We start from the raw sequence: 12135 nt of genomic DNA, 5'->3' as shown, positions 1-12135 counted from the left end.
CATTTATCTGAATTAAACTCCATCTGCCACTTCTCAGCCCATTGGCCCATCTGGTCAAGATCCTGTTGTAATCTGAGGTAACCCTCTTCACTGTCCACTACACCTCCACTTTTGGTATCATCTTTAAACTTACTAACTGTACCTCTTATGCTCGGATCCAAATCATTTATGTAAATGACAACAAGTAGAGGACCCAGCACTGATCCTTGTGGCACTCCACTGGTCACAAGCCTCCAGTCTGGAAAAACAACCCTCCACCACCACCCTCTGTCTTCTACCTTTGAGCAAGTTCTGTATCCAAATGGCTAGTTCTCCCTGTATTCCTTGAGATCTAACCTTGCTAATCAGTCTTCCATGGGGAACCTTATTGAACGCCTTACTGAAGTCCATATAAATCACATCTACTGCTCTGCCCTCATCAATCCTCTTTGTTACTTCCTCAAAAAACTCAATCAAGTTTGTGAGACATGATTTCCCTCGCACAAAGCCATGTTGACTATCTCTAATCAGTCCTTGCCTTTCCAAATACATGAGTTGAAAAATGTGGTGCTGGAAAAACACAGCAGGCCAGGCAGCATCCGAGAAGCAGGAGAATCGATGTTTCGGGCATAAGCCCTTCTTCCAATTCTCGAGAATGCCCGAAACGTCGATTCTCCTGCTCCTTGGATGATGCTGCCTGGCCTTCTTAAACTGTGGCACCACGTTAGCCAACCTCCAGTCTTCCGGCACCTCACCTGTGACTATCAATGATACAAATATCTCAGCAAGAGGCCCAGCAATCACTTCTCTAGCTTCCCACAGAGTTCTAGGGTACACCTGATCAGGTCCTGGGGATTTATCCGCCTTTACCCGTTTCAAGACATCCAGCACTTCCTCCTCTGTAATATGGACATTTTGTAAGATGTCGCCATCTATTTCCCTACAGTCTATATCTTCCATATCCTTTTCCACATAAATACTGATGCAAAATACTCATTTAGTATCTTCCCCATTTTCTGCGGCTCCACACAAAGGCCGCCTTGCTGATCTTTGAGGGGCCCTATTCTCTCCCTAGTTACCCTTTTGTCCTTAATATACTTGTAAAAACTCTTTGGATTCTCCATAATTCTATTTGCCAAAGCTATCTCATGTCCCCTTTTTTGCCCTCTTGATTTCCCTCTTAAGTATACTCCTACTTCCTTTAGACTCTTCTAAGAATTCACTCGTTCTATCCTGTCTATACCTTACTTATGCTTCCTTCTTTTTCTTAACCAAACCCTCAATTTCTTTAGTCATCCAGCATTCCCTATACCTACCAGCCTTTCCTTTCCTTAACTCTTTGCCATTGTAATTGTTTATAGTAAATATATATATGAATACTCATGAGTTGTGTTTCAGTCATGTGAGAATTATTCTATGATCCTGAATTGCCAAAAATGGGAATGAGCAGTTCCCATGCTCAGGTTTTCTTGCAGTGGCAGCTAATGGTGTTGAGCTGTGTCAAAATTTTCATGGGAATCACCATCTCTTACTCATCTCCTTTGAATAGGCTAGTGTGCACAAATATCTTGGCTTACATGCGTATTTGGTGGGGATTTGTAAAATTTAGTGAGAAAGTTGTGGTGGCACAAAATTATTATGATTAGATTAGATTCCATACAGTGTGGAAACAGGCCCTTTGTCCCAACCAGTCCACACCGACCCTCCAAAGAGTAACCCACCCAGACCCATTTCCCTGTGACTAATGCAACTAACACTATGGGCAATTTAGCATGGCCAATTCACCTGGTCTGCACATCTTTGGATTGTGGGAGGAAACTGGAACACCCGAAGGAAACCCACGCAGACATGGGGTAAATGTGCAAACTCCACACAGATAGTTGCCTGAGGCTGGAATCGAACCTGGGACCCTGGTGTTATGAGCAACAGTGCTAACCGCTGAGCCACCGTGCCCTCCAAATATTATGGTCAGAACTGTAAATAAATCTGTATATTGAACTGCTACTTGTGACACTAAAGCATTGCTGATCCAACTGTTGGGCACTATTCCATAGAGGGATGGATGAGAAGTCTTGAGTAGGATCCTGTGAACACATTATCCAGATCTGGGCTGATAAGTGGCAAATAATATTTTGTTAAGCAAACGTTAAAGCAATGACCATCTCCTAAAGAGAATATTCTCTGCTCATCTTGACGTGCATTGTTATCATCTAATTCTCTTATCAACAACATCCTTATGGTCATATCCACTAGAATGCCATACACATCCTCACTACTTGCCTTCCTATCTATGACAATAGTAAATTCACTTTGGGCAACCATATCATTAATATATGTTGTAAATAATTGTGGGTCCAGTTCCGTTCATTGTGGAACTCCTCCAGTTATAGGTTACCATCCTGAAAATGCTCTCTTTTCATAACTCTCTGTCTTGTATTAATTCACCAATCCAATCTCCATGCTAATATACAATCTCCATGCTAATATACTATCTCCAATACTAAAGGCTCTTATTTAGTAGCCTTGTGTGGCATAAGTAGTACCTTATCGACTGACTTTTGAAAGTCCAAATATATTGCATCTATCTGTTCATTTTTATTTATCCTCGTTGCCTCCTCAAATTGAGCACGATTTCCTTTTTGTGAGGTTATGCTGACTTTGCTTGATCATATTTCTAAATTCCCTCCTATTACATTCCATTTGATGGACTCTAACAATTTCCCAATAACAGCCGGTAAGGACATGTTGGATCTTTTTCTGTGCTGTAGGTCTCTGTGAATCTAAGATAGGTGGACTCTAAGATTTTCCTAATGACAGGCTTCCTATACCAGATTCCACTTTTGGTCAATTCTCTCCTGTGAACTCTGTCACTGCCAGAATTTATTTATGTAACCGCTGATTGCTCCACCATATTTCCTTCTATTCTACTTACAATTATGGAGGGGTAATTATTCTCTTAATGACTGCTCCAATGAATAGAGTTTCTGAGGAACATTTGAGGGCAGATTCATCCACCCCTACTATTTTTGACCGTTAGATTAAAGTATTTTCTAACAATGTGGAAATCCATTGTTTCATAATTACTATTTATCAGGGGATCCTTTCCTTTGACGTTACAGATGAAACTGCCTTACTATGCAATACTAGATCTAAAATAAGACCATAAGAAATAGGAGTGGAAGTAAGGCCATTGGCCCATCAAGTCCCCTCTGCCATTCAATCATGGCTGATGGGCATTTCAACGCCACTGACCTGCACTCTCCCCATATCCCTCAATTCCTTGCGAGATTAAGAATTTATCAATCAATGCCTTAAAGACATTTAACGTCCTGGCCTCCCCACTGGGCTCCATGGCAGTGCATTCCACAGCCCCACCACTCTGACTGAAGAAATGTCTCCTCATTTCTGTTTTAAATTGACCCCTCTAATTCTAAAGCTGTGCCCACAAGTCCTAGTATCCCCGCCTGACAGAAACAATTTCCCAGTGTTCACCCTTTCTAAGCCGTGCATTATCTTGTAAGTTTCTATTAGATCTCCCCTCAAACTTCTGAACTCTAGCGAATACAATCCCAGGATCCTCAGCTGTTCATCGTATGTTAGGCCTACCATTCCAGGGATCATCCATGTGAATCTCCGCTGGACACACTCCAGTGCCAGTATGTCCTTCCTGAGGTATGCGGCCCAAAACTGGACACAGTATTCTAAATGGGGCCTAACCAGAGCTTTATAAAATCTTAGTAGCACCTCACTGCTTTTACATTCCAACCCTCTTGAAATAAATTACAACATTTGCTTTCTTAACCATGGACTCAACCTGCAAGTCAACATTTAGAGAATCCTGTACTAGCACTCCCAGATCCCTTTGTACTTTGGCTTTATGAATTTTCTCACCATTTAGAAAAAAAAGTCCATGCTTGTGTTCTTTTTTCCAAAGTGCAAGATCTTGCATTTGCTCACATTGAATTTCATCAGCCATTTCTTGAACCATTCTCCCAAACTGTCTAAACCTTTCTGTAGCCTGCCCACCTCCTCAGAACTACCTGCCTGTCCACCTAACTTTGTATCATTGGTGAACTTCGCCAGAATGTCCCCAGTCTCTTCATCCAAATCATTTATATTTAAAGTGAACAGCTGGGGCCCCAAGACCAAATCCTGTGGGACGCCACTTATCACCAGCTGCCATTTTGAAAAAGAACCTTTTATCCCAACTCTCTACCTTCTGTCAGATAGCCAATCCTCATCCATACCAGTAGCTCACCTCGGACACCATGGGCCCTCACCTTACTCAGCAGCCTCCTGTGAGGCACCTTATCAAAAGCCTTTTGGAAATCTAGGGAGATAACAACATCCACTGGATTTCCCTGGTCTAACCTACTTGTTACCTCTTCAAAGAATTCTAACAGGTTCGTCAGGCACAACCTCCTCTTACTAAATCCATGCTGACTTGCTCTATTTCGACTCTGCACTTCCAAGACCTTAGAAATCTCATCCTTAACGATGGATTCTAGAATTTTACCTACAACCGAGGTTAGGCTAATCAGCCTATAGTTTTCCATCTTTTGTCATGATCCTTTCTTGAATAAGGGGGCAACAACAGCGATTTTCCAATCATCTGGGACTTTCCTTGACTCCAGTGATTTTTGAAAGATTACAACTAACTCCTCCGCTATTCCTTCAGCCACCTCCCTCAGAACTCTAGGATGTAGCCCATCCTGGCCAGGAGATTTATCAGTTTTAGACCTTTTAGCTTATCAAGTACTTTCTCATTTGTAATGGCCATCATACTCAACTCTGCCCCTTGACTCTGCTTAATTGTTGGGATATTACTCATGTCTTCCATGTGAAGACTGACACAAAGTATTTATTAAGTTCCTTATCTCCCATCGCTAGCCTTTCTGCATCAATTTGGAGCAGCCCAATCTCTACTTTTGCCTCTTGTTTGTTTCTTAAGTATTGAAAGAAACTTTTACTATCATTTCTAATATTACTGGCTGGCTTACCTTCATATTTGATCCTCTCCTTCCTTATTTCTCTCTGTTATCCTCTGTTTGTTTTTGTAGTCTTCCCAATCTTCTGATTTCCTAGTGCTCTTGGTCACTTTATAGGCGCTGTCTTTTTCTGTGATACATCTCCTGAATTTCTTCGTCAGCCATGGTTGTCTAATCCCCCCCCTGGGTAATCTGTCCTTTCTTTGGGGTGCACCTCTGTATTGTGTCCTCAAGTATACCCAGAAACTCCTGCCATTGTTGCTCTACTGTCTTCCCCACTAGGCTCTGCTTGCAGTCAGTTTTAGTCAGTTTATTCTCATGCCCCTGTAATTACCTTTATTTAACTATAACACCATTACATCCGATTTTGCCTTCTCTCTTTCGAACTGCGGACTGAACGCTACCATATTATGATCGCTGCCTCCTAAGTGTTATCTGACTCGAAGATCTTTTATAAAGTCTGGCTTGTTACATAGCATTAAGTCCAGAATAGCCTGCTCCCTTGTGGGCTCCTACACAAGCTGTTCCAAAAAGCCTGTTCTTCAATTTCCTTCCTAGTGTATGATACTCCCCAAACAGGTCCTCCTTCCTAGCCTTGCCTATGTTGTTTGTGCCAACGTGGACCACAACAACTAGATTCACCACTACTTCTCCACAAGCCGTTTGGAGATGTCCTGCACCCTGGCACGTGACAGGCAACACACATGCAAGGACTCACAAAGGATACTATCTGTCTCCCTAATTATAGAATCCCCTATAACAAGTGCTTGTCTTTTTGCTCCCCCATCTTGAATGGCCTTCTGCACCATGGTGCCGTGGTCAGCTGGCTCATCCTGTCTACATCCCTTTTCCTCATCCATACAGGGAGCAAAAATCTTATACCTGTTGGACAAGGTCGAAGGCTGAGGCTCCTTCACTCCTGAGCTCAGAATCCCCCTACCTGCCTCACTTACAGTCACACCCTGTTGTCCCTGATCATTAACTGAATTTGAATTATTTAATCTACCGGGTGTGACTGCCCCCTGAAATAAAGTGCCCAGGTAACTCTCCCTCTCCCAGTGTGCTGCAGTGTTTGAAGCTCAGATTCCAGATCATTAACTCTTCCAGCAACCAACACTTGCAGATGTGGTCACTGCTGTTCACAGTCGGATCAGATAGCTCCCACATCATACAGCCACAGCACATCACCTGTCCAGCTGTCTCTACTTATTTAATTAATTTATACAAATTTGAGTTAAACAACCGTTAGTACTTCTCTATGGTCTTGTTCAGCTAACCAATTAATGGTAAACTTTTAATCAATCCCACGAAACACAAGAAATATTAATTGAAATGCCTTACCTTTGCAATGCACAAGAGTCCTTTTTTTTGGTTAGAGGTTGGCGGCGGGTAGTGTCTCTGGATTCGGCCACTGCCAAAATATGTACCTGAAACTCCCGAGGTAAGTTTATATGTTTAAAAGTTACCTTCCCGTCGTGCCACTGGAACTCGCAGTCACTCCTCCCACTTGAACCACCGCTGAAACAATCAAAATAGATTTATCTCTTGTTGATTCCACCAATATTGCTCCAGGAAACTGTCAAAAAAGCATACTATAAATTCACCTTGCAGCAGTGCACAGGTACTCGGTGGTTAGCACTGCTGCCTCACAGTGCCATGGAACCGGGTTCAATTCCAGCCTCAGGCAACTGTCTGTGTGGACCTTGCCCATCCTCCCCAACTCTGTGTGGGTTTCTGCCTGGTGTTCCAATTTCTCCCCACAGTTCAAAAATGTACAGGTTAGATTGACCATACTAAATTGACCCGTAGTGTCGAGATTGGTTGGGTTTGTCATGGTAAATGTGGAGTTATGGGGTTAGGGTTGAGGGCTGGGTCTGAATGGGATGCTCTTTGGTCGTTGTAGACTTGAGGGACTGAATAACCCGTCCCTGCACTGTGAGGGTTCTATAACTACCTTGGCCAATTTGATCGGTCCTGTCTATGTGAAGATTAACATTATTTATTTCAACTCCAATAATCTCTTGTTTAATACTCTGTCCAAATAAGTTAGGACTAGTGGTAAAACAGTAGCTTTCTTATTTCAAGGGATTGAAATATAATTGTAGGGAAGTCTTACTGCACTGACCAAGGTACGAGTGACTACATCTTCAGGCTCAACAATCTTCAGCTGCTTCAACAATGAACGTTCCTCCAACATAAGATCAGAAGTCAGGGTGCTCGTTGATGGTTGTGCAATGTACAGCAACATTTGCAACTCCCCTGATACTGAAGCAGTTCATGCTCAAATGCAACACGATCCACACGATATGCAGGCTTAGGCTGACAAGTAACATTCAAGGCACACAAATGCTAGGCCATGACCATCATCAATATGAGACAATCTAACCACAGTCTCATGACAGTCTCATGGTATTAGCATCACTGAAACCCCAGTATCAATATCCTTGGGGTTACCATTGACCAGAAACTCAACTGGACTTGTCATTTAAATACAGTAGCTACAAGAAAAGGTCAGAGGCTAGGAATGCTGTGATGAGTGACTCATTTTCTAACTCTCCAAAACCTGTCCATTATCTACAGGGCACAAGTCAGGAGTCTGATGGAATACTCCTCTGTTGCCTGGAAGGGTACATTTCCAACAATACTCAAGAAGCTTAACACCATCCAGAGCAAAGCAGCACACTTGATTGGCACCACATCCACAAATGTCCACTCCTTTCACCACGAATGCTCAGTCATAGCAGAGTATACTATTTACAAGGTGCATTCCAGATTCACTAAAGATCGTCAGACAGCACCTTCCAAATCCATGACCACTTCCATTAGAAGGCCAAAAGCAGCAGATACATGGAACACCGCTACCTTCTTAGGGGCAACTAGAGACGGGCAACAAATGCTGGCTATCCAGTGACATCCACATCTCTCAAATGATTTATTTTAAAATCTGGAGTACTGAGAGCAGTTTTGGTCTCCTTATTTAAGGAAAGGTATTATTTCATTGAAAGCAGTTTAGAGAATGCTCCCTGGTATGGATGCATTATCTTATAAGCAAAGGCTAAACACGTTGGAACTCCACTCACTAGCATTTAGAAGGATGAAAAGTGATTTCATTGAGACGTATAGAATTCGTAAGGGACTTGAAAGAATAAATACTGAGAGTCTAGGACCAGAGGACCTATTGAAAGTGTCTCTCAAAGTGCACAAATTTAAGACTGACATGGAGGCACTTCTTTGAGTGTTGATGCTGAGGGAACTGTGAAAGCCAGGTTCCTGTGTATATTTATGGCTGAGATGGATTGTTGATCAGTAGGGGTATCAAGGATCATTGGGAAAGACAGGAAAGTGGATGTGAAGAGTGTTGGCTCAGCTGTGATCCGAATGAATGGTCAAGCAGGAATACAGGCTAGAGGGCCTACTCCTATTTCTATTTTATAAGATCTCATTGATTGAGAAATTTGATATAGGCACATTAAGTGTTTGTACATTAGCTTTGCAGGTACTTCATTGATTGTTGCTTACTTGCCCTTTAGCTGTTCATTTATAAAACCTTTCAAATGCTTAAATCTTATCTGTGGACCCAGTAAACTCCTTTATTCACATGTACGGGCAATTTTTTACTGTAATAATTAAAATGACAAGTCAGCATTCTTACTTTTGAACATTTCTATGCCATTCAGGCTGTGGAGTACATGGGACTTGAAGCCTGTTAGGGAAATTGCTTTCCCGAAATCAAATCGGCCTATTGTCAGGTAAGATTGAGAAAATACATTTGTGTTGTACAGAATTGTAGATGCCATGTTTTATGCTAATATTGTTTAAGTATGCTCATGTGTATCCAGTCATTCTAAGAATAAGATTTTCAGATGAACAGAACAATCTCAGCAGGCTATATCCAAGATTCACTTTCTAACAGGTTTCTATTTCAGACCACTCTTGTATTGCTAGTTGTATTTGTCCCTCATTGGCATCTATACCTCCAGTGCCCAAGGTGTATAACTTGTGAAATTCTAAAATTCCTTTCCCACTTCTATTCTTTCTCTCCTTTACAATTTTCTTTAAAATATATTTCCTTGGCCAATCACAAGCTTTACTGAGTTTTTTGAAGAAGTAACAAAGAGGATTGATGATTGCAGAGCGGTAGACATGATCTATATGGACTTCAGTAAGGCGTTCGACAAGGTTTCCCATGAGACACAGGTTAGCAAGGTTAGATCTCATGGAATACAGGGAGAACTAGCCACTTGGATACAAAACTGGCTCGGACGTAGAAGACAGGGTGGTGGTGAAGGGTTGTTTTTCAGACTGGAGGCCCGTGACCTGTGGAGTGCCACAAGGATCGGTGCTCAGTCATTTAGAATCATAGAATCCCTACAGTGTGGAAACAGGCCATTTAGCCTAACACGTCCACACTGACCCACCGAAGATTATCCCACCCAGATCCATTCCCCCACCCTATTACTGTACATTTTCCATGCCTAATGCACCTATCCTACACATCCCTGAACTCTATGGGCAGTTTGGCATTGTCAGTTCACCTAACCAGCCCGTCTTTGGACTGTGGGAGGAAACCAGAGCACCTGGAGGAAAACCATGCAGACCACTGGGAGAATGTGCAAACTCCACAGAGACAGTTGCCCAAGACTGGAATCGAACCTGGGTCCCTACGGCTGTGAGGTAGCCGTACTAACCGCTGAGCCACCATAAATTATATAAATGATTTGGATGTGAGCATAAAGGTATAGTTGGTAAGTTTGCAGATGACATCAAAATTGGAAATGTAGTGGACAGCGAAGAAGGTTACTTCAGTTTACAACGGGATCTTGATCAGATGGGCCAATGGGCTGAGGAATGGCAGATGAAGTTTAATTTAGGTAAATACGAGGTGCTGCATTTTGGGAAAGCAAATCTTGGCAGGACTTATACACTTAATGGTAATGTTCTGGGGAATGTTGCTGAACAGAGAGATCTTGGAGTGCAGGTTCATAGCTCCTTCAAAGTGGAGTCGCAGGTAGATAGGATAGGGAAGAAGGTGTTTGGTGTGCTTTCCTTTATTGGTCAGAGTATTGAGTACAGGAGTTGGGAGGTCATGTTGCAGCTGTACAGGACATTGGTTAGGCCACTGTTGGAATATTGCGTGCAAGTCTGGTTTCCTTCCTATCAGAAGGATGTTGTGAAACTTGGAAGGGTTCAGAAAAGATTTACAAGGATGTTGCCAGGGTTGGAGGATCTGAGCAATAGGGAGAGGCTGAACAGGCTGGGGCTGTTTTCTCTGGAGCGTCAGAGGCTGAAGGGTGACCTTTATAAAGGTTTATAAAATCATGAGAGGCGTGTAGGATAAATAGACAAAGTCTTTTCCCTGGGGTGGGAGAGTAGAAAATTATCAGAAAAGGGAAAAAAAAAATTTGTGTTGATGGTCAAAAAACATACCAAAGAATTAGGTAAAATCCTGAGTTAAATGTCTACCATATTTTTGATAATCGTGCTTTTTGACTTCGTTATATTCTCTTTTTTGTCCTACAGTCTCACGTTTTCCTGCGATGGCCATCATCTCTACACAGCAAACAGTGATGGCACTGTGATAGCCTGGTGTCGTAAGGACCAACAACGGATGAAGCTCCCTATGTTTTATTCCTTTCTAAGCAGTTACGCTGCCGGCTGAACATTTAAATTGGGTTTCTTTATACCAATCACTGTGCACATTTAGAATCTTCAGTGCTTTCGGGATAAGGTTGAGGTTGAGAAATGAAATGTTCCTCTCCTCAGTTGTGTATATATTCTAAATGAGAAAGATCCTCATAAAAGGAGCAATTGATTTTCAACAGAACAAGATGGAATATGGAAACAGATCTGCAGAGCAGCTTTTGTCATTGCGTTCTGTTGCCTTCCTGCCCATGATGGGAATCCTTGACTTGTTGCATATGCAGTTCTTCAATATATTAATGGTTTCAAATGGGCAACCTAAAACTCAGTTCCAGCAGTTTCAATTTGATGTAAATTATGCAATGTGTCTGGTTGATAATTTTACAGAGTGCAATATTTTTTACTTCTGAATCTATATCAAGTTTTGCATACAATGGGCATGAGACCAAGCAGTGTAATGAGGTACAAGAACAGAATCAACTACATATCGGAGCATGGAATTATGATATAAAGCACCTTAAACCAATTTCTATCTGCACACAGCATCTATCTGCGATTGCCTTGAATGTTTTTCATCTTTGTAAGTGCTACCATTTCTCATACTGTTTCTTGAAAATAATTCTGTCATCTGAATAATTTGATATGAATCAAATTGTTTCTTCCCTTTATTTTTCATAAGTAACAATGAGCAGATTGAGAGATCAAGTTTTATTTTGCCAGTGCTTGCCAGATTGCATGAAAAGATACATCTACCTTAAAGCGAATGGATAACAGAAATTCTACACAGAAACTATGTTGGCTTTATTGAAAATACAATACTGGCTGTTTATGGTCGAACTATAACCCACTTGTGTCAAATACATGACTGTTTATTTAACTGGGAAGCACATGGTCCCAACTTTGTCTGCCATTTTCTCTCTGAAAGTTGTCTTTTGATTATTATTCTTAAATATATTTAAAAATAAAGAGTTGAAAAGTATGCATTTTGCAAGTATTTTGACGAAAGTGAGATAGTTTCAGTGATTTTGCTGATATTTAAAACTTTAACAAATAAGTTTTAAAAAAATTATGAAACCATTGTTCCTCAGACTTGGAAAGTGAGCGTTTGCTGTCTTTTGTACTTCCACTCGTTACGTATCTGTACAAACTATTGTGATGAATATTTGAACATTAAATTAACTGTAATCTGTAAAGTCTTTCTGTTCTTGTCTTTTTATTCTACTAATTATGTTTTGCTGATATTTAATATTAAGTTAGTTTAAAAATTCATGAAATCGGTGTTCTGTAGATTTTGAAATGTTGCACCTATTTGCTGGCCCTCGTTGACATTGCTGATCCCCATGAGAAACTTTAATGGTATTTGGATGGGTGATTGAAAGAGTTGCTGAAAGGAAATAAAAATGGCAAAGGGATAAGGGCATCATATGGTTACAAAGATTTTGGTAGACATTTATGGTAATGTCAGTCAACTAATAATCCAAAGCCCCAAGTTTGAGTCCATGGATTTGAATTCCACCAAAGCAGATGG

General features: G+C 41.3%; 1 protein-coding gene across 2 annotated transcripts in view; it reads left to right on the top strand.

The window, feature by feature from the left end:
• lyst (lysosomal trafficking regulator) overlaps positions 1-11800 on the top strand; it is a 357679-nt gene extending 345879 nt beyond the window's left edge. For both annotated transcript variants that reach the window (XM_043680023.1, XM_043680014.1), the window contains 2 exons: positions 8645-8716; positions 10488-11800. In XM_043680023.1, the coding sequence (XP_043535958.1) occupies positions 8645-8716; positions 10488-10626 (211 nt within the window). In that variant the 3' untranslated portion in view covers positions 10627-11800. The remainder of the gene's footprint in view (positions 1-8644; positions 8717-10487) is intronic.
• The last annotated feature ends 335 nt before the right edge of the window (positions 11801-12135 follow it).

Source organism: Chiloscyllium plagiosum, chromosome 3 (assembly GCF_004010195.1).
Source record: "Chiloscyllium plagiosum isolate BGI_BamShark_2017 chromosome 3, ASM401019v2, whole genome shotgun sequence".
Classification (NCBI taxonomy): domain Eukaryota; kingdom Metazoa; phylum Chordata; class Chondrichthyes; order Orectolobiformes; family Hemiscylliidae; genus Chiloscyllium; species Chiloscyllium plagiosum.
Note: the sequence above shows the minus strand (reverse complement) of the source record. Positions and strands in the feature narration are given on the sequence as shown.